This window comes from Hylobates moloch, unplaced genomic scaffold, assembly GCF_009828535.3.
Source record: "Hylobates moloch isolate HMO894 unplaced genomic scaffold, HMol_V3 SCAFFOLD_19, whole genome shotgun sequence".
NCBI classification, from domain to species: domain Eukaryota; kingdom Metazoa; phylum Chordata; class Mammalia; order Primates; family Hylobatidae; genus Hylobates; species Hylobates moloch.
Window position 1 is genome coordinate 14,034,031 of NW_026652294.1, and position 21,856 is coordinate 14,055,886.

At 48.7% G+C, this 21,856-nt stretch overlaps 2 protein-coding genes across 5 annotated transcripts in view; one reads left to right on the forward strand and one right to left on the reverse strand.

Annotated features, from left to right (window-relative positions):
• Positions 1–586, reverse strand: part of GTPBP1 (GTP binding protein 1) — a 28,523-nt gene extending 27,937 nt beyond the window's left edge. The window contains exon 1 of one of the 2 annotated variants that reach the window (XM_032139876.2): positions 376–586. In XM_032139876.2, the coding sequence (XP_031995767.1) occupies positions 376–567 (192 nt within the window). In that variant the 5' untranslated portion in view covers positions 568–586. The remainder of the gene's footprint in view (positions 1–375) is intronic. The other variant, XM_032139878.2, reaches the window with a different exon arrangement.
• A 5,172-nt stretch (positions 587–5,758) lies between these two features.
• On the forward strand, positions 5,759–20,494 carry JOSD1 (Josephin domain containing 1). Of its 3 annotated transcripts, none has more exons than XM_032139923.2 (5): positions 5,759–5,830; positions 6,132–6,940; positions 16,694–16,822; positions 16,989–17,183; positions 18,116–20,494. In XM_032139923.2, exons 2-5 carry the CDS (start codon positions 6,756–6,758, stop codon positions 18,213–18,215), a joined length of 609 nt encoding a protein of 202 aa, XP_031995814.1. In that variant the 5' UTR covers positions 5,759–5,830; positions 6,132–6,755; the 3' UTR covers positions 18,216–20,494. The 3 variants fall into 3 exon arrangements, with proteins under 3 accessions (XP_031995814.1, XP_031995812.1, XP_031995813.1); XM_032139921.2 differs by having other exon boundaries at positions 5,792–5,950; XM_032139922.2 differs by having other exon boundaries at positions 5,802–5,888.
• Positions 20,495–21,856: the final 1,362 nt, after the last annotated feature.

Sequence of the window (21,856 nt, forward strand, 5' to 3'; positions counted from 1 at the left end):
ATCCCCTCAAGTGGGGACCCGAAGAACGGGTAGGGGCACTGAGCGGGGACAGGGAACGCGCGGAGCGCAGCTGGCATCGGGCGCCCCCGTTCCACGTGGCAGAGCCGAGGGGTTGCGATCTCGGCGGGAGATGGGAGGGCGGGAGGCTGGGTTGGCAACGCGGGGGAGCCAAGGTGGGTGCGGGGACCGTGGGGACGGCCCCTCGCGCCGCGAGCCCCCGCACGTCCCGGAGACTAGCAGGTGGGCGGGCTCAGCCCCTTCTTCCCATTCCGCGCTGCCCGCGGACAGGGCGGCCGCTGGCCCCGCCGTCGCCCCGGAGACTGCTCGGCCAGCCGCCCGCTCCCCTCTGCGCCCGCCGCCGCCGCCCGGGCCTACCTTGCTGGTGAGGTCCAGCTCTGGCTCGCCGTTGAGCGCCTCGCCGTCCTCGCTGCAGTCCGAGTCAAAGCCGCCGTGGAGTCGGGCGGCGGCCGCCGCGGCCCTGGCCGCCCCCGGGGAGCTAGGCTCGGGGGCGAACATAGAGGCCGGGACCGGCGAGTCCATCGCGGAGCGACTGCGCTCCGTCGCCATCTTTAATAACTTAGGCTAATTCGTAGCCGGCTTCCCTCCCTCCCAGGCTCATTTGACTAATCTATGCACAGAACCCCGCCCCGCTCCTTATCGGAATAATTTATGCAAAACTTCTCCAGCCGCGTACTGGGTGACACGTACCTCTAGCTAAGAAACAGTCGACCAGGCCTCTCAGCCACCAATCCCTGCAGAGCTTTCAATTACCTAATGAATAATTAATGAGGCCCAAACCCCAACAACAAATGTCTGAGACGTCACGCGCCCTGCTCCCAGCTTGGAAGGGGGCAGTACCGAGTCCCCGCTACCCGCCTGAATCCTTCCCGCCAACGGGAGCAGAGAAGAGTGTGACTGACACAGCAGCCATCCAATGAAGAGAGAAATACAAACAACGTTACTCGTCAACGCCCCTTCACTCTCCTTGTTTCCAGAGGCGGTGCTAAGCCTGCAAATCTTACTGCAAAACAGTAGGCGCTGTAAGCCTTCCGATGACGGACATGGGCAGGACCCAATCGAGTCATAGAACAGGTCCCGCGCCTGGACCTGCTCATGGAGATAGTAAACTGCAAAATGAGCCTCCCACTCGATTCAGTGACTGAGGCAGTTGCTGGAACGCCGATGTCCAACGTGCTGGCATGCTCCAAGCAACTTTAATAGTAGGATCAATGCTGTACGTTCCAAGAGTTGTAATACTATAGCAGCCAGAGTGAGGCAATAATTAAATGCTGACCTTAGGGAGAATTCTCCATTCACTGCCTTTGCGGAGACAATCACACGAACTAAAAACAGAGCCAAGCAGCTAAAATTAAAAGCCAAAAAACACCTTACCACTTTTGTGGTGAACTGCTAAACCGAGATCTAGGGTCTCATAAGGTAGTTTCCTATGGGTTATTTTTCCAGTGTCATCAGTTGTGAAAAGCCCCAACACAAAATGCCATCAACACAAGTTTTTGTGTCTTGAATTCCTGTTTCAAAGGCCGGAAAAGCCTAGGCCGTCATTGTTTGGCGAAATTAGGGATTAACCAACGTCTAATAATGTCAGCCTTGGCCACTCGTCCCAGGCATCAAGCAAACAAAGAGCAGGTTTGGACCTAAACCCTAAATCTTTAGTGAGCAAGTGGCAGGATTGAAAATGGCTTTCAGTTTTGGGGATCTACCTGAGAAGAAAGAGACAGTCTCTTCTTGTCCCTGTTTTCCACTACTATCAAGTCTTATTTGCACAAACACAGCTGGGAATCTTGGACAGGAAGTCATCTGATTCCAATGGTCTTGATACTGTTCTTATGTGCTTTTTAATTTCTTCCTTGCCAAATTGCTCACCTCCATCCTATATGGGCCGGGAGCAATGGCTCATACTTGTAATCCCAGCACTTTGGGAGGCTGAGACTGGTGGATCACCTGAGGTCAGTAGTTCGAGACCAGCCTGGCCAACATGGTGAAACTCTGTCTCTACCAAAAATTAGCTGGGCATGGTGGTATGTGCCTGTAATCCCAGCTACTCTGCAGGCTGAGGCAGGAGAATCCCCTGAACCCGGGGGGGCGGAGGTTGCAGTGAGCCAAGATCACACCACTGCACTCAAGCTTGGGCAACAGAGCGAGACTCCCACTCACACACACACAAAAAAAATACTGGAGGCCTGAACTCACAACTGGCTTCTGAAGGAGGGGCACAGTTTTGTGGGACTGAGCCCTTAACCAGTGGGATCTGACAGTATCTCCAGGTAGACAGTGTGAGACCAACTGAATTGAACTAGAGGACATCCAGCTGGTGTCCCCTGCAGCACTGATGGGTTGCTGGTGGGGAGAAATCCACACATTTTGGTGACCGGAGGTGTTGTGTTGTATTGAGAGTAGAACATTTTAAAAAACAGACTTTGGCTTTTCCTTTATGGCCCAGATTGATAGCATCTCACCAATTGGCTCTTCCAAAGAGTTCAAGTAGGCCAGGTGCGGTGGCTCACGCCTGTAATCCCAGCATTTTGGGAGGCTAAGGCGGGCGGATCACCTGAGGTCGGGAGTTCGAGACCAGCCTGACCAACATGGAGAAACCCCCGTCTCTACTAAAAATACAAAATTAGCCGGGTGTGGTGGTGCATGCCTGTAATCTCAACTACTCAGCAGGCTGAGGCACGAGAATCGCTCGAACCCAGGAGGCGGAGGAGGTTACAGTGAGCCAAGATCGAGTCATTGCACTCCAGTCAGGGCAACAAGAGCGAAACTCCATCTCAAAAAAAAAAAAAAAAGGCCGGGCGCGGTGGCTCACGCCTGTAATCCCAGCACTTTGGGAGGCCGAGGTGGGCAGATCACGAGGTCAGGAGATCAAGACCATCCTGGCTAACACAGTGAAACCCCGTCTCTACTAAAAAAAAAAAAATACAAAAAATTAGCCGGGCGAGGTGGCGGGCGCCTGTAATCCCAGCTACTTGCGAGGCTGAGGCAGGAGAATGGCGTGAACCCTGGAGGGCGGAGCCTGCAGTGAGCCGAGATCGCGCCATTGCACTCCAGCCTGGGCGACAGCGAGACTCTGTCTCAAAAAAAAAAAAAAAAAAAAAAAGATTTCAAGTCCGGAATGTGCTGACAGCTAATAGCGAACTAAAAAAATGCCCTTTGCACTATAGCCTTTACCCAGAAAAGAACTCTCAGAGCAGGTACTTTTGAATTGAACAGGGAACTCTATTATGACATTTTATAGAAGGAATTCCTTACCCTACCCATCTACCCGTCTTTCTGAAGAAAAGTTGGAGCCTAGGTTCAAATTCTGTATTCACTATGTACTGGGTTCACATATCATATGTATGTGACCTTAAGCAAGTTAACTTGTCAGAGCTTGTTTTCTCCTTTAAAGAAATAAAGTATCTAATAGGATAAAATCAGCTGTAAATGAACTAATATATGTAAAGCACTTAGAACACTGCTTGCTGCACAGCAAGCCCTCAAACTATTCATATGTAAATATAACCATAGCCGTGGGTAGCTTACAAATTACAAATTTTTTTTTTTTTGAGATGGAGTCTCTGTCGCCCAAGCTGGAGTGCAATAGCACGATCTCGGCTCACTGCAAGCTCCGCCTCCCAGGTTCACGCCATTCTCCCGCCTCAGCCTCCCGAGTAGCTGGGACTACAGGCGACCGCGACCACGCCTGGCTAATTTTTTTTGTATTTTTTAGTAGAGACGGGGTTTCACCGTGTAAGCCAGGATGGTCTCGATCTCCTGACCTCGTGATCCACTCGCCTCGGCCTCCAAAAGTGCTGGGATTACAGGCGTGAGCCACCATGCCCGGCCACAAAAATTTAAGATAATTCAAAAGTTGGCTGGACAGAGCCAGAGGGCTCCTCACTCTGAGGCAGGCACTCCAGCCTGTTAAATTATAACGTTGAGTGTTAATGGTGTTAAAACAGTCGCGTTTGCCAGGTGCAGTGGCCTTACACCTGTAATCCTAACACTTTGGGAGGCCAAGACGGGCAGATCACTTGAGCTCAGGAAAGAGTTCGAGACCAGTTTGGGCAACGTGGTGAAACCCCATCTCTACAAAAATAAAAATAAAAATTAGCCAGGTGTGATGGTGCATGCCGTAGTCCCAGCTAGTCAGGAGGCTGAGGCAGGAAGATCGCTTGAGCCCAGAGGCTGTGGGTGAGCCGTGATCGCGCCACTGCACTCCAGCCTGGGAAAGAGAGCAAGACCCTGTCTCAAAAATAAATAAAACTTTAGGCCGGGTGCGGTGGCTCACGCTTGTAATCCCAGCACTTTGGGAGGCCGAGGCGGGTGGATCTCAGGAGTTCGAGACCAGCCTGGCCAACATGGTGAAATCCTGTCTCTACTAAAAATACAAAAATTAGCCGTGCATAGTGGCAGGAGCCCATAATCCCAGCTACGCGGGAGGCTGAGACATGAGAATCGCTTGAGTCCAGGAGGTGGAGTATGCAGTAAGCCAAGATCGCCCCGTTGCAATTCAGCCTGGGCGACAAAAGTGAAACTCCATCTTAAAAAAAAAAAAAAAAAAAAAAAAAGGCCGGGCACGGTGGCTCACTTCTGTAATCCCAACACTTTGGGAGGCCAAGGCAGGTGGATCACCTGAGGTCGGGAGTTCGAGACCAGCCTGACCAATATGAAGAAATCCCGTCTCTACTAAACATACAAAATTAGCCGGGTGTGGTGGCGCATGCCTGTAATCCCAGCTACTCGGGAGGCTGAGGCAGCAGAATTGCTTGAACCCGGGAGGCGGAGGTTGCAGTGAGCGGAGATAACGCCATTGCACTCCAGTCTGGGCAACAAGAGTGAAACTCCGTCTCCAAAAAACAAAACAAAAAAACTAAATTTAAAGTGCAACAATGTCTTCTCGTTTTTCTAGTTTTACAGAAAACCCAAAAGGAGGGCAGCTAAGGTGGATAATGATGCCTACCACGCACCCTAAGAGTAGGTAAAGGGAAAAAAATTAAATCCACGTGGGACTGCGAGTATTAGCCTTTTCCCGAAGACGCACACAATGCGCTTAGGTATACCTCTCGCGCAGAGGTCTCTGCAGAGAGGAAGCCACCGTAAGAGCGGGGAGCCCCCAGGCAAGAAGGCAGTGGCTTGTGTGTAGTGAACCGAAATGCGACACCAAGGAACTGCAACAAGATTCTCCTTTCCACTTGAAATGTGACTCCCAGCGAGACACCTACCCTTGGCGCTCCCTGGACAGTGTGGCACGGTCGGGCCCACTAATCAAGGCAATTCGCGCCCGACTGAATCAGGTGCTTCAAAATCCCCCATGGTGAGCCGCGCGTTAACCACACATAAAACAGTCAACGCAGAAGGAGCTAGAACGCTCGGCGGAGAAGCCCGGCCCAGGGAAGGGAGGAGTGCGGAAAGCCGCGGACTGCAGCCGCTGGCCTGGCTGCCGCCCCGAAATAACGCCCACGCCCAGGAGAAGGGCAGGCTGGCATCCTGGCAGGACTCCCTCAGGCCGCCCCGCCAGGGACCGCGCCGAGCCGAGCGGCTCGACCCCAACCCTGCCGGCCGCCGCCGAGGTCCGTAGCCCGCAGCCCCACACCCACGGCCTCTCCAACACCCCAAACGTTCAACTGCGCCCCTACACGCCCGGCGTCCGCGGCTCCCAGGCCGATGCCGATGACGTCAGACCTACGTCAGGCGTGACGCCACGGCTGGGAGGAGCGAGGACGGCGCGGGAGGGCGTTTCCGGAGCACGCGCCGGGCGGGGGCCGCTGACGTCGGGCTCAGGTGCGCGCGCCCGCCCGCGCGGCCCAGTTGGCTGCCCGCACTCCAGGTGACGGCCGGCGGTGGTGAGGGGGCGACTCGCGGCGAGCAGTTCCGGCGGCGCTGAGGTCTGCGGCCGGGGGCGCGGCGGGAGGGCGTCTGGGCCTGCGCTCACGTGACGGGCGGGGAGGTTTGTGTAGGGGCTGCGAGCCGGGTGGGCGCGGGCCCGGGAGCGCGAGGCTGACTGGCCGGCCCCACCCCTCGCGAGCCAGCCCGTAGCCGCGCGGAACCTTCCCTCGGGCAGGGGCCGGCCCCGCCGCGCACTTCCCGCGCCCGCTCGCCACTGACCGGAGTTGTCTCCTCCTCCGCAGGGCCGCGGCCAGAGGGCGAGAGTCCGCGCCTTCCGAGGGAGCCGCGCCCTGCGGGCCCTACCGTACCCGAGGGGATGGAGGGCTGCCCCCGAGGCCCCCGCGCGGCTCTCGGTCCCACGCCTGGCGGTCCGCGCTAGCTACTCGACTCGTGCGCTTTATCCGTCACCCAGGCCTTGTCTCCCGAGTCATTGGCGTCGTGGTTCGAAAGAAATGGAAGAAAAGGAGCGATGTGACCGATTCTTTTCGGTCCTCCTGCTTTGAGGCCTGGCATTTGCAGAGGGAAACAGCAAGAAAATCGTGGAGATTTTGGGGGGGGGGGGGAGGGAAGGGTGGGGAAACGGAAACAAGGTCTTACATTTTATGTGTTTTTTTAAATTCTGCACTTTGACAGTGGTAGCAAAATAAAAGTAATCCAAAAGTTATTTTTCTATTGAGGAGAGAAGAGGTGGGTTTTTTTTTTTCCTTTTGATTCCAATGTTTTCTCCCAGTGACAAAGCATAAATCATGGACACCAGAGAATAAGGTGGACCTCAGGAATCCGGAAAAGACTGAGAAGCTTACATTCTTCCTCTAGAGGGAAGAGTGGGGTGTTTATAGCCATCTCTGGAACCTGAAACAAAAAACATGAGTTGTGTGCCATGGAAAGGAGACAAGGCCAAATCTGAATCATTGGAGCTGCCCCAGGCAGCACCCCCACAAATCTACCATGAGAAACAGCGCAGGGAGCTTTGTGCCCTCCACGCCCTCAATAACGTCTTCCAGGACAGCAATGCCTTCACCCGGGATACGCTGCAAGAGATTTTCCAGAGGTAGGGGACCCTTCTTGGCATCTTGATACTGATATTTCTGGATTTCTGTGGGTGGGGCAGTGTCTCAGCTTCATAAACCTTCAAAGCTATAGGTATTAGCTAGATGCCGTTAGCAGGTATAAGCGACACAAGACAGGAAAAGATAATCACTGCCATTTATCGGGCACTTACTGTGGGCTAGGAAAGTACTCATAGCCTTAGCTGTGTTTTCTTGAGTGATCTGTTCAGCAGTCCCATGGAATACGTGTTAACACGTGATGTTATTTCCATTTTACTGATGAAGACACATTTAGTTCAGTACCTTGCCCAAGATAACAAGACTTGGAGCCGGGGTTGAATTGTTATATCTATGCCGTTGACCACTGTGCTATAATGCCTCTAAAGTTTTGCTGCCGAGGAGTTTACAGTCTAGAAGTGGGACCAGATACGTACACGTTCAGTCACCTGTCATTAAAGGTAGAATGTGGTGGGTACCACAAGCAAGATGTATACACAATGCTCAGCTTTTCTGTGAGGCCATGTTCTGGCAGTAGTGCTGTTCGTACATTGCTTTGTGTAGCTCTCCTACCAGTCATTTCACTGCCTGTATTTTACTGATAAACAGGCAGAAAGGTCAGGTAATATGTCCAAATAGCTTCTAAATAGCAAAGCTATAATTTGAAGTTGACGGCAGATCTCTTCTTTCTCCTTTATTCTAGATGGCCTTTCTTACCCACTTAGAACAAATGCCACCCCACAGGTTAATAGAGGTTCAGCTTTTGGCCAAGTACGGTGTAATCCCAGCACTTTGGGAGGCCGAGGATGGCCGAGCACCTGAGTTCAGGAGTTTGAGACCAGCTGTCCAACATGGTGAAACCCCGTCTCTACTAAAAATACAAAAATTAGCCGGGTGTGGTGGTGCACGCCTGTAGTCCCAGCTAGTCAGGAGGCTGAGGCAGGAGAATCGCATAAACCTGGAAATTGGAGGTTGCAGTGAGCCAAGATTGCACCACTGCACTCCAGCCTGGGTGACAGGTCTCGGGAAAAAAAAAAAAAGTTCAGCTTTTTTCTCTTTGCTTTGATTTTCTAGAATTACTTTATTAAAGGTTTTGAGAGTCAGTTCTGTGGTGTCTTAATGGACACAACAGCATGTCTGCAGTCCATAGCAACTCAGGTGGTGATCTTGCCTGATGACCCCAACTAGAAAGGGTTAGGCCCACGCAGTCCTCACTGCAGAGAAGCTCAAGCATTCTTCAAGCAGTGCGTATTGGCAATTCCAGAAGACCTTTTTCTTACTCTCTTAGCTTGGAAATGAAATTATTGCCACACAGGGACCAGAATTACAGCTGGAAGCAACCTATTTGGGGTGATTTGTTTTTTTTTGTTTTTTTTTTTGTTTTTTTTTTTTTTTGAGACGGAGTCTCGCTCTGTCGCCCAGGCTGGAGTGCAGTGGCACAGTCTCGGCTCACTGCAAGCTCCGCCTCCCGGGTTCATGCCATTCTTCTGCCTCAGCCTCTCCGAGTAGCTGGGACTACAGGCGCCTGCCACCGCGCCCGGCTAATTTTTTGTATTTCTAGTAGAGACGGGGTTTCACCATGGTCTCGATCTCCTGACCTCGTGATCCGCCCGCCTCGGCCTCCCAAAGTGCTGGGATTACAGGCGTGAGCCACCGCGCCCGGCTATTTGGGGTGATTTGTAAAACACAGGTATGGACTATTTGCCCTGAAAGAGCCAAAGGCCTACTCTTAGAAGAATGTTAATCCCCAGATGCGGACAAAACTATAATGAGTGTAATTATTTTCCAATGCCAGTAGTAACCAGAGTAATGCCTTACCAGAGCAAATATATCATTTGCATCATGGCCATTATCTGGCAGCAAGTAGAATTGACTCTTCAGGACCTGGGGCACTGGGAGATCATCAGGTCATGTCACTGAAAGGAGAACCCAGTACATTGGATTGCTTCCTTTTGGCCAGCCATTAGTATTTCTCCTACTCCTAATCAGATATTTGCAAATTATTTCCTGATCTAAAACTAGGGAGAAGGAAAGGACTCAGGGTGAGTACCTAAATGTGCTTAGTACTTTGTGATAGGTACGAACAATCTTGCAACAACCTTATCAGTGATGAACTTAGGAAACTAGGATTCATTTTAGGCGATTTGCCCAGGTTCACCCACTAGTAAATAAATTCCAGAAACAAGATTCTGTGTATCCAGTCACACTGTGGTAGAAAAGTTTTCACTTCTGTACATTTGGGCCCTGATCTGACTATGGGAATAATGATGGGATCACTAACACACATGAACACTTGGTGCAAAGCACCGTTCTGAGTGCTTTCCTTGTGTCCACTCAATCCTCACACTGATCTTCCAAGATGGATTCTGTTGCTGCCCATCTTTCCAGATGAGGAAATCATGGCACAGAGAGTTCACAGCTATTGATGGCAGGATTTGGCCCCACGCCTTTTGACTCTAGAACCTGCCACACTAACCGCTCTCCTGTTTCTCGAGTACTGGAAGGGCCTGTAGAGTGCCATCAGTAGCTGTTCCTCTAGCTGCTGAGCTGGGCCAGCACTGACGTTCTGGACTATGCTCATCAAGCGTGTGTGGATGATAACAGGAGTTTCTCACCTTTGTTCTCCTGAATACAAGAATGCTAAATATTGGCCGGCCGCGGTGGCTCACGCTTGTAATCCCAGCACTTTGGGAGGCCGAGGCGGGCGGATCACGAGGGTCAGGAGATCGAGACCACGGTGAAACCTCGTCTCTATTAAAAATACAAAAAATTAGCCGGGCGTGGTGGCGGGCGCCTGTAGTCCCAGCTACTCGGAGAGGCTGAGGCAGGAGAATGGCGTGAACCCGGGAGGCGGAGCTTGCAGTGAGCCGAGATTGCGCCACTGCACTCCAACCTGGGCGACAGAGCGAGACTCCGTCTCAAAAAATTAAAAAAAAAAAAAAAAAAAGAATGCTAAATATTGCTAAATGCCCACATGGAAGTAAGATCCTATTCCTTTTGAAGCTTTAGCGAATTGTACTGCTTTCCCCAATTCTAGCAGCATAATCTAAAGATCCAAAAAGTGCTGGCAAGCCAGCACATAAGGGCATGTATTCTCTCCCAACTCCAGAAGTGGAATTCTGCGTAGAGTATTTTATATTGACAGAATGTATGAGTAGGTGGGAACAAAAAATAAAGAAGTGTGAAAGGAATCTAGAGGAAAAAGCAAAGGGAGAAGAGGTGAGGGAGAGAAGATGGAATTTTTTAAACAAACATTGACTAGCTGCCTGCAGAGTGCCAGGCACTATGAGGCACCATAGAGAAAACAAGTCGAACAGGCCTCAGCCCCTGAGAAGCACATCTCAGCTGTGCTTTAACCAGGCCTTGAGATTAGATTTAAGTGAAGTTAGAACCCTGGCATTCAGAGCAATTAAAAAGTGAAAAGTGATCAATTTGGACCTTAGCAGATATAATTCTATGCTGTTTAAAAGTGTGGCTAGTGAATGGTAGAAATGGGAGTGAAATGTTGATAAGCACTATTCGTTGAGAGGAAGTTCATCCTAGCAGTTGAATTTTAGCCAGAAAAAAGAAGCAAAATACAAAAGCAGGGTGGAGTTTCAATAGAGTTGTGGATATGAGATGATTCATGCTTACAAATGAATAGGAACTCAGAGCTAAGCTAATGACTCAACATGGTGGCAACAAGGACAGGAAGAGAGGAGTCAGGTGTGTCAGAGGCTTGGTCCAGGATTTGAACATAGTGGTAACATCTGCAAAAAGAGGTCATTTGTTTAAAAAGCATCTGTTTTCAACCTGTGAAATTGAAGAAAAGATACACTGGGCAAGTGTCATCAGTGTATATGTATACAGATGTCGATACTAGATCTCATCATTTTATATAAAGAATGTGGACCAGGCACGGTGGCCCACGCATGTAATCCCAGCACGCGGAGGCAGAGGCGGGCAGATCACCTGAGGTTAGTTTGAGACCAGCCTGGCCAACATATAGCAAAACCATGTCTCTATTAAAAAATACAAAAATTAGCTGGGCATGGTGGCGTACGCCTGTAGTCCCAGCTACTCAGGAAACTGAGGCAGGAGAATCGCTTGAACCCGGGAGGTGGAGGTTGCAGTGAGCCAAGATCACACCACTGTACTGTAGCCTGGGCAACAGAGTGAGACTCCCATCTCTCAAAAAAAAAAAAAAAAGCATCTAAGGTTTGAAAAAAAGGATCATAGAAATCAAATTATATGATGGCAGCTTTGCTAGGTTGTTTTGAAAATGCTCAGGCCTGAAACATAGTGATCAGATTCTTACATCTAGCTCTGCATTCCTCTCCCAAATAGGATTTCCCCCCCCACCCAAGACGGAGTCTTTCTCTGTCTGCCCAAGTTGGAGTGCAGTGGTGCTATCTGGGCTCACTGCAACCTCCGCCTCCCGGGTTCAAGGAATCCTCCTGCCTCAGCCTCCTCAGTAGCTGAGAGTATAGATGCCCACCACCATATCCGGCTAATTTTAGTATTTTTGGTAGACACGGGGTTTCACCATGTTGGCCAGACTGGTCTCGATCTCCTGACCTCATGATCCGCCCACCTCGGCCTCCCAAAGTGCTGGGATTACAGGCCTGAGCCACTGTACCCGGCCCGTCTTTTCACTTTTACATCACTTCACATCTCATAGCTCTAACCTCTGGCTGTGATGACAGAAGTGAGAGGCTCACTTTGTAGCCCAGAATTTCTATGGAAATCATTAAGATAGTCCTGAACAGGAGTTTGCCAAGGAGTCTCAAGAATACTTTCCACTGGAATCATCAGGATCCCATGGAACTTGGTGGGACTGGTGTGTTGAAATATCCAGAGCACTGTTCAGTATTGTCTTAGGGTAGAGGCTGACCCTAGCCCTGCCACTCACCAGCTGTGCCTGACTATGCAAGTCACCATAACCTTTGCACCTCAGCTTCCATGTTTACGGTATCTCAAGATGGCTGGAAGTGATAAAGCCCATAAAAGCAGCTAACACAGTGGCCACTTGATTACTGTTAAAGTACAAGCAAGTGCTGGTGTGGTGAATCCACTGGGTGGGCCCCACTTATTCAAATGAGCGTTCCTCTAGAATGAGATGGAAGCTACTCAACATTTCCTGTATTCAAATTGCCCAACATGTGTTTATTGAGTTGCCAGTGCGTAGCTGTGAGGGATATAGAGTAAAAAACTATCCAGGGATTTAGTGTTTGATTGAACATATATGAAATAACTGAATTCTCCAACAGTCCTGTAAAATAGTAATTATTTCCATTTTTACAGGCAAGGTAACAGGCATGGAGATTAAATCCCACAGTTAGTGTTGATGGTGCTTGGATATGAACTCACATATGTATGGTCCTCACTCTCCCTCCTTTTTCACAGAGGATCTAGGGAGGATCCTATGGAAGAGATAGGGTGTGAAGAAGCTGTAGGATTTGGCTTGGAACAGGAAATAGGATAAAAGAATAGAGGCTGCTGGGCACAGTGGCTCAAGAGGGAGGCTGAGACAGGAGGATCAGTTGAGCCCAGGAGTTTGGGGCTACAGTGAGCCACAATCATACCACTGTAATCCAGCCTAGGTGACAGAGGAAGAAAAAATATAAAAAAGACCATATGATCATGGTGCCTAAAGTGCACTAAGCCCAGTGAGAGGGATATAGCTGGCCAGGAAGTGTAGAACTGGCCAGCCAGGCAGTTGGTACCATTGTCAGTTCCTATATCTACAAGGGGAAGTAAATTGATGCCTTGGTGAATTTGGCAGGAACATAGAGGCTGAACTGGTGGAAGGAGCGCTTGGAAGCAAAGTGATCAATTTAGGAATCTGTTTCAAAAGTCAAGGTGTGAGGTGAGGAGCCTCTGGTTAGGAGAGAGATGGAGTGGTAATAGGAAAGGATTTGAATCGAAGACAGAAGATGAAGGACAGGGAAGAAAGATCATTGGAACGCTAGTTCTGTAAGGTACACCTCAAAACAAATGTGTGGTCAAATTTGTTTGGGAACTGAAGCATGTTTTATAACCCCCTTTCCTTGAGACTCAAGGTGAAGATTAGCACGTTAGGGACTCCAGGAATTCCGCAGGAAACCCATTTACCTACTTGGTTCATTCAGCTGTTACTGTATTGGATGCCTTCTGGGATCCTCTGTTAATGAACATGGAAATGGCATCTCCAGGAGCACCCTTGGGAAGCGCTGCTCTAAGGTTTGAGCCTGGTAGGGAGTTAGATGGTGAATGAGGTGGAAGACTCAGCATTTTCCTTGTTGGAGCCTTCATTCATGTACTAGTCAGAGACTTCAGTGAAAGGAACAAGAAGCTATTAGAAACTTGGGAAAGGGAAAGGAACCAGTTATATCTGGGGTTAGGCCTTCTTTCATATATGTTCTGTTCTTTTTTTTTTTTTTTTTTTTTGAGACAGAGTTTTGCTCTTGTTGCCCAGGCTGGAGAGCAGTGGCATGATCTCGGCTCACTGCAACCTCCGCCTCCCGGGTTCAAGCGATTCCCCTGCCTCAGCCTCCCAAGTAGCTGGGATTACAGGCGCCTGCCACCACACCTGGCTAATTTTTTTGTATTTTTAGTGGAGATGGGGTTTCACTATGTTGGCCAAGCTGGTCTCAAACTCCTGGCCTCAAGTGATCCTCCCACCTCGGCCTCCCAAAGTGCTGGGATTACAGGCGTGAGCCACTGCACCTGGCAATGTGTTCTCATTTAATCCAAATGTGCGAGAACCCATGGAGAGCCTTTGTCTTTTTAAGCTATGTTTCAGCCCCAGTCTTCAGGGATGTAGCTGGCCTCTCCTCTGTTCAAGCCCCCATCCCCTGCCACTCTGATTCTTGGGTCCTTGCTGTAAGACAGCAAGCATAACTTTGGATTCAAATGAATCCACGGTGGAATCCTAGTTCTGTCACTTGTAAGTGCTCATGGGCAGGTCAGTTAAAACCACCAAACCTCAGTGTTATGGACCTATACAATAGAAATAATTCATATCCTCATAGGTTTATTGTGAAGATTAAATGAAATGCAAGTTAAAGTACCTTATCATAGTGCTTAGCACAGAGGTTTTTCAATAAGTGATAGTTATTACAGGTAAGATAAAGTTTGGTTGCAGATTTCTTTGCTAGCCCTGGAGATGAGCATATAAGCCCTTTTAAGAGTCAGTTACTAATGTTTACAGGGAAAGAGAAGAGTAACAAAAATAAACACTGAACATTTCAGCAAACATTCCTTGAGTACCTGTCTTGTGCCAGGCACTCTTTAGGCCCTAGCACTGTAGCGTTCACAGATAGTCAAGGCCCCTGCTGTCAGTCTAGTGTAGAAAAACAGACCAATGAGAAACACATCTGGTAGTGACAGGGCTGTAATTAAATCAAAAGGTTGATGTGAGGTAGTGACTGGGAGAAACTTATGGTTGGGTGGTCAAGAAAAGGCCTCTCCGGAGGTTGTAGTAAGCCGAGATCGCTCCATTGCACTCCAGCCTGGGCGACAGAGCCAGACTCTGTCTCAAAAAAAGAAAAAGAAAAGAAAAGGCCTCCCTATGGCAGTAACATTTGACACCCAAACAATAAGGAACTACAGAAAGAACCCTTCTAGACAGCAGGAACAGTGAGTGAGTGCATGAGTGCACAGTGAGAAAAAGAGCTTTGTTTTTAGGGAACAGTAAGAAGGTCAGTGTAATAAAAGGTAAGAGATGAGATCTGCAGGACCTTGAGAGCCTTGCACGCCAAAGGAAGTGGTTTGAGTGTATTTAAGTGCTTTAGGTGCCATCGGAAGGTTTTAAGCAGTGGCAGGAGTATGTTTGTTGTTTTTAATTTTGGGGGTGTTTTTTTTTGTTGGGTTTTTTTTTTTTTTTTTTTGAGACAAGGTCTTACTCTATCACCCAGGCTGGATGCAGTCATGGCTCACCACAGCCTTGACTTCCCTGGCTCAGGTGATCTTCCCACCTCAGCCTCCCGAGTAGCTTGGACCACAGGCACATGCCACCATGCCCACCTAATTTTTATATTTTTTGCAGAGACAGTGTTTTGCCATGTTCCCCAAGCTGGTCTCTAACTCCCAGGCTCAAGCAACACTCCCACCTTGGCCTCCCAAAGTGCTGGGATTGCAGGTGTGAGCCACCACTCCCGGCCAGGAGCATGGGGTTTTGTTTTGTTTTGTTTGTTTGTTTTTTGAGACGGAGTCTTGCTCTGTCACCCAGGCTGGATGCGGTGGTGCATTCTCGGCTCACTGCAGCCTCTGCCTCCTATGTTCAAGCAGTTCGCTGCCTCAGCCTCCTGAGTAGTTGAGACTACAGGCGTGCACCACCACGCCTGGCTAATTTTTGTATTTTTAGTAGAGACGGGGTTTCACCATATTACCCAGGCTGGTCTTGAACCCCTGACCTCAAATGATCTGCCCACCTCAGCCTCCCAGAGTGCTGGAATTACAAGCATGAGCCACCGCGCCTGGCCAGGAATATGTTTTATATTTGCAAAATACCAGTATTGCTGGGTTCAGTGGCTCACGCCTATAATCCCAGCACTTTGGGAGGCCGAGGCAGGTGGATCACAAGGTTAGGAGTTCGAGACCAACCAGCCTGGCCAATAAAGTGAAACCCTGTCTCAACTAAAAATACAAAAATTAGGTGGGCATGGTGGCGGGCGCCTGTAATCCCAGCTACTTGGGAGGCTAAGGCAGGAGAATCACTTGAACCCAGGAGATGGAGGTTGCAGTGAGCTGAGATCGCGCCATTGCACTCCAGCCTGGGCGACAGAGCAAGACTCCGACTCAAAAAAAAAGAAAGAAAAAAAAATTCCAGTATTTTTGCTGTGCACAGAAAAATTTTAAGAATACTTTACAAGATTTCTTAAGTTTTTTAGAGTTGACATCCTTGGCCTAACGTCTTGATTCTTTTCTGGAGATGGCATGTAGTAGCCTCTTGATCATGCACTTTATGTCCTGAGGAACTCGCCACACTTCCCTTTCTCTCCTTCACACGAAGTCCAAAGGTATGCCCCTTGAACTCTTCCTTCAAAATGGCCTTTCCTCAGCTCCTGGCCTGACAAGTTTATGAAAGCAAAATAATAGAATGCCTTCAGCATGGACCTTGTCTTGAAATACAGACTGGCTAAAGAAACCTGGAAGTAAATGGCTTCAAGCTGGGTGGGCAAACCAGTGCTGCAGCTGAGTTTTGTCTGCCTGGCACAAATTTTTTTTCAGTTGATTTATTGGGTATTTTAAGAAAAATGTATTCAGGTACTACACACACACACACACACACACACACACACACACACACACAATGCCTTTAGGTGGGTCATGCATTCCAGTAGGCCTCACTACTTTTTATTGCCTTATATCCAACCCCAGTTTATACATTTATGTCACCTGTCTAGGCTCCTGTATGCCTTTGAGTAATGATTAATGATTACCAAGTATACAGGCCTTAACTGGAAAGCAAGAGCGACACCAGTTACTATCCATGCAGATGAAAAGATTGAATCCTATTTTCCAATGTTAAAAAAAAAAAAAGGCTTGCATGAGGCAGGAAGATCAGTATCAGGAGGAAAAGCAGAAAGGCTGCAGGAGGCTGAGATTTCATAAGTGAGTCTCCTTCATGGAACACTTACAAAATACTTAGGTTGAAGCTGGAGAAATTGCACTTGAATGTGGGGAAACTAACTTCCAGGGGCAGTGATATAAAGTGCTCTCCGCCCCTGGTAGTACGGGGTCGGTGGGGGTTAGCCAGCCAGCAAGTCTCAGCCCTCCTCTTTTCACATTGGTAGGTTGTCTCCAAACACCATGGTGACACCTCACAAGAAGAGCATGCTGGGAAATGGCAACTACGATGTGAATGTCATTATGGCAGCACTTCAGACCAAAGGCTATGAAGCTGTTTGGTGGGACAAGCGCAGGTAATCTGAATCAGGCTTGACTTGATGGAGAACAGCATGGTTGTGGTATAAGCTTTTAGTACTTGGGCTCACGGCATGAGTGGGGAGGTAGCCAGTTGTGGTATTACAGCCAGGGAACCTTGGGAAGTGGGCTGCCTCAGAGCCTACCACCATTTCTCCCCTGCAGGGATGTCAGTGTCATTGCCCTCACTAACGTCATGGGCTTCATCATGAATCTGCCCTCCAGCCTATGCTGGGGTCCACTGAAACTGCCCCTCAAAAGGCAGCACTGGATCTGTGTTCGAGAGGTGGGAGGGGCCTACTACAACCTCGACTCCAAACTCAAGATGCCCGAGTGGATTGGAGGCGAGAGCGAGCTCAGGTAATCGGCATCTTTTGTGACTAAGGTGCTAGGCTGCTTCGTTTCTTATGTTGGGGACACTGAGCTCATCTCTGGTTACTGGACAAAGGAAATGAAATTCCTGTGCCCTTGGATTCCCTCCCTGCCTTAGAATCATAGTGTCTCGGACCTGACATTAATCTTCGATGGCCCATCAGTACTTTTAAGTCCTTTTGGTAGGGAAGATGCACAGCCCGGGATACCAGCCTTCTAGTCTGGTGGGGCTGGCATTGTAACGTTCTCTCCATTTAAGACAACTAAGACAGTGTAGTTGCCGGTTCGTAGAAAGGAAGACAAACATTCAGGCCAGGGAGAATTGAATTTCCCCGGACCAAAGAACATTTGTAAAAGTTCTTTAGAGGCGATTGCTCACGCCTGTAATCCCAGCACTTTGGGAGACCAAGGCAGGTGGATCACCTGAGGTCAGGAGTTCAAGACCAGCCTGGTCAACATGGTGAAACTCTGTCTCTACTAAAAATACAAAAATTAGCCAGGCGTGGTGGCGGGTGCCTTTAATCCCAGCTGGTCAGGAGGCTGACGCAGGAGAATCGCTTGAACCTGGGAGGCAGAGGTTGCAGTGAGCAGAGATCATGCCATTGCACTCCAGCCCAGGCAACAAGAGCGAAACTCCGTCTCCAAACAACCAACCAAAAAAAAGTCCTTTATATACTTAGGGTACTGTTATTCACAGATCCAGCTACTGTTGGCAGTAACTACAAGGATGAGCAAAAATTCAGGTTGGAATTTTAACTAGACAGATTGGAGGGTAACCAAATGTGGAACTCTCCAAAACCAGATGACTACAGGGATGTGTTGTGGACCGCCAAGGGTATAGTGCAGTTTCAGGTGACTTTGTGGTCCTGAGACTGGAATTTGCAACTTGCCAGCATTTCATTTTCTCTCTTTTTCCATAGGAAGTTTCTAAAACATCATTTGCGAGGAAAGAACTGTGAACTCCTGCTGGTGGTACCAGAAGAGGTAGAGGCTCATCAGAGTTGGAGGACTGATGTGTAACAGTTCTGCCCAACCTCCCTCTCGCCTCAGCCCCTTCAGTCCTCTGTGATGTGCTGTGGCCTCTACAGTGGGTCTGCCCTTGCCACTTCCCCAAACATCTCATCAGGTTTTTCCCCTTCAGATCTGACAGTGCAATAGGACAGACGTGTGGACTGTCATAAGAACTACCCAGTATTTTGTTCCTGGGCAAGGAAGGTGGGAGTTCTGTGCACTCAAGGCCAGTGGTCACAAACCCTTGTTTTATTTTAAGAGACAGAGGAGAAAGTGGAGTGGGGAGGGAATCCTAGCTTATTTTCCCTTTTCTATGAGGACTTGACACAGGTTCTGCTGAGTTGTCGCTGCTGCTCCAGACTCACCTAGAGATGCTGCCTCCACTTTCCGTCCTGTCTGGGTCTGAAAACAGTGGGTCTGAATAGTGCACACAAACCCCACGTGACTGGTTTGAAGGACCCAGAGCATAAAGGTCTCTCAGGAAACCATGTCCAAAACCCTAGCAGCGGTACAGCATGCTGTCTACAACCCTTATCCCCAGGTTTAAGGGTGGTTTATGGCCATACGTGGAGGTTTTTTGTTGTTGTTGTTGTTTGAGACTGAGTTTCATTCTTGTTGCCCAGGCTGGAGTGCAATGGCACCATCTTGGCCCACTGCAACCTCTGCCTCCTGGTTCAAGCGGTTCTCTGGCCTCAGCTTCCCGAGTAGGTGGGATTACAGGCGACTGCCACCATGCCTGGCTAATTTTGCATTTTTGGTAGAGACGGGGTTTCTCCATGTTGGTCAGGCTGGTCTCAAACTCCCGACCTCAGGTGATCTGCTCATCTTGGTCTCCCAAAGTGCTGGGATTACAGGCGTGAGCCACCGTGCCCGGCAGAGTTTTATAATGAAAAATTAACAAATATTCTAGTATGAAGTAAGATACCGAACAGGATGTGGCTAAAGCCAAACTGGGACAGCCATGGGGTGGCTTGGTTTCTTCACTCCAGTGTTGTCCCTACCATTTCGCAACATTGATTTAGGAGGCTCTGGGACAAAAGAGAAGCCAAAGAGCAGTTTTCCCAGTTCACTCACTCTAGCAAAATCAGAAAAAAAAGTCTGCCTTTGACATCAAATTCCACTAATTTGGGGCAGAGTTGGGTGAGGAAAGTATTGTGAAGACAAGCTTCTTGGAGTAGGGGCAGCCACAATTCAGTAGACACTCTAGGCTCGTAGGCTGCCACTATAGTGCCAAGCTCAGGTTGGGTGGTTCTGTGCTGTATGGATGGAATAGGACCTGGGTTGGTCATCTTCATGTCGTTTCCTCTATATATCAATGGAAGTTCAACCCGCCCCTACCTCTTGAAATAGTTGTAGGCCACTTTTCTCTTGTAACTTTGGAAAACAAAAGAGGAGAAGTAAGTATCATACCACACGCGTGTCTCCGAAGTGGATGTGGTTGCCTCAAGGCAGGTGGGCAGGCAGGGGTGACCCACTGGCCCTCAGATCAATGGTCTTGGCAGGTCTGAGAGCTGCCCCACTGGCCAGACTTCTCTCCAGCAGCAAAGCCAGCCTGGGGCTTGCATGTTGATCCTGAGCAAGCTTAACGGGGTGAAGCTGAGGCTTTCTCCCCCCTGTGACTGGAGTGCATGTTGACACCAGCACTTTTTCTGCACATGTATCTTCAATCCAACAAGGCCGTTTTTTTTATGCTGAGTAACAGGCCACCAAGCGGCTACTGCATTTATCTTCTCAGCAACCGGCCGCAGTCTCTTCTGCACCATTTTCTACACCAGACCTGCTTGGCACCACAGGGAGCTCTTTTCCCACCCTGCACAATGACATTCCAACCACCACCAGCCAGACGTTACAGCCAACCTTGCTGATTGTCACAAGCAGGACCTCGGGGCCACTGGCACTGTCAGTAAGCCATTTCTTGGGTAGAGGAGGAAATTCCTCTCCACAAATCTGCTTGGGCCTGTGCAAATGGCACTTGAAAGAGTCCCCATGCACTTGGAGTCCATGAGCCAATGGGATATGCAAAGACGCTTAAACATTTCAGGGCTGGTTTCTCTGTTCATATCCAATTCTGGTGCTTAGGAACAGGGACCCATGCTGATGCCCAAGGGCAAAAAGCACCACTTCCTTTAAGGAAGTGAACAGGCCTGACCCTGATGCCCAATAACGGGCAACCCTAGGCTTTTTGTTTTTCTTGCTTTTATTCCTTTTTGTTGTTGGCCTTGTGCTGGGTTTGTTTACAAAAGATGTATTTTGTTTAACCAAATATTAAAAATGGAAAACTCCATATATGTCTCTTTGTCTGCCTGAATTCTATAATTGTGTAAAGAGAAATAAACTTTAGTATGATGCTGTTTTAAAAGGAATTCATTGCCAGCATAAGTCATCTCTTAGAGACATACCATGCTTTCATTTAATCTTTCACCTGAGAAATCCAGACAAAATAGTCACTGAAATGGCATTTGATTCAAAAGATGTCCCCAAGACATTTTTCAGTCTATTTTAATTTATAAAAACTAATCTTGACAATTTGAAGAATCCACCTAAGTACAAGTTTGTACCACACTGGTGACTAGTGTTTTTCCCTAGTTAACAAGTGAAAGATACGTATCTGCCCTGCGGGCCTGGGCCCAGCCTCACCATCCCGAGCGCACGGCAGCAGTGTTCTGTAGTTGGAATGTCTAGATTTGAATCCAGGTCTAGCACTTAACTCTGGGGCCTTGAGCAATTACCTTTCTGTGGCTGTTTCCTCTTCTGTAAAATGGGAACAATACCACCTAGATTGTAGTGTTGATCTGATAAACACACAAAAGGCTTACCCTGGCTGGGTGTGGTGTGTGACGCCTGTAATCCCAGCACTTCCAGAGGTGGGTGGATGGCTAGAACTCAGGAGTTCAAGACTATCTGGGGCAACAAGGCGAAACCCTGACTCTACCAAAACTACAAGAAACTAGCTGGGCATTGTGGCGTGTACCTGTAGTCTTAGCTACCCAGGAGGCTAAGTTGGGAGGATCACCTGAGTCTGGGAGGTAGAGGTTGCAGTGAACCCAAATGACACCACTGTATTCCAGTGAGACCTGGTCTCAGGCAAAAAAAAAAAAAAAGAAAAAAAATTCTGTCCCCCTTCCCTGTTCCCCAGAAATCAGTATTATGTTATTCCCTATAAATACTTTATAATTACACCGTGTCATTATAGACTAAAGAAGTACATAGACCCAATCCTTTGTTTTAGGCTGATGGATCTCAAAGTGACTGCCTAAATTCAGGGCAAAGATTGCTATGAAGTACTTGGCTAAAAATGAATTTTTTTCACTTTTGGAAACAATTTGGGCCTATGGGTGTTAAGATGGAGATGCTGCTGGTTTAGGTGAGAAAATGTGAGAGGCAGTACATGTCTCTGACCTGGTCTCATTTCAAGGTACTTAGGATGACACTTTCAGTTGGAATCATTTTTAATATTTAAATACAAAAAGTGAGCACTGACTTCTGTTTTTTTAAACACACACACAGGTCTAACAGCCAAAATGTGCAGAGGAAATGAACTCCTGCTGTCTTCCATAGTTCCCACTCTGTGGCTGAAGCTGCAGCCAGCCTCCCTTCTCTCATACATAGGGATTCATAGTGGCCACTTTACACTACAGGTGTAATGCATT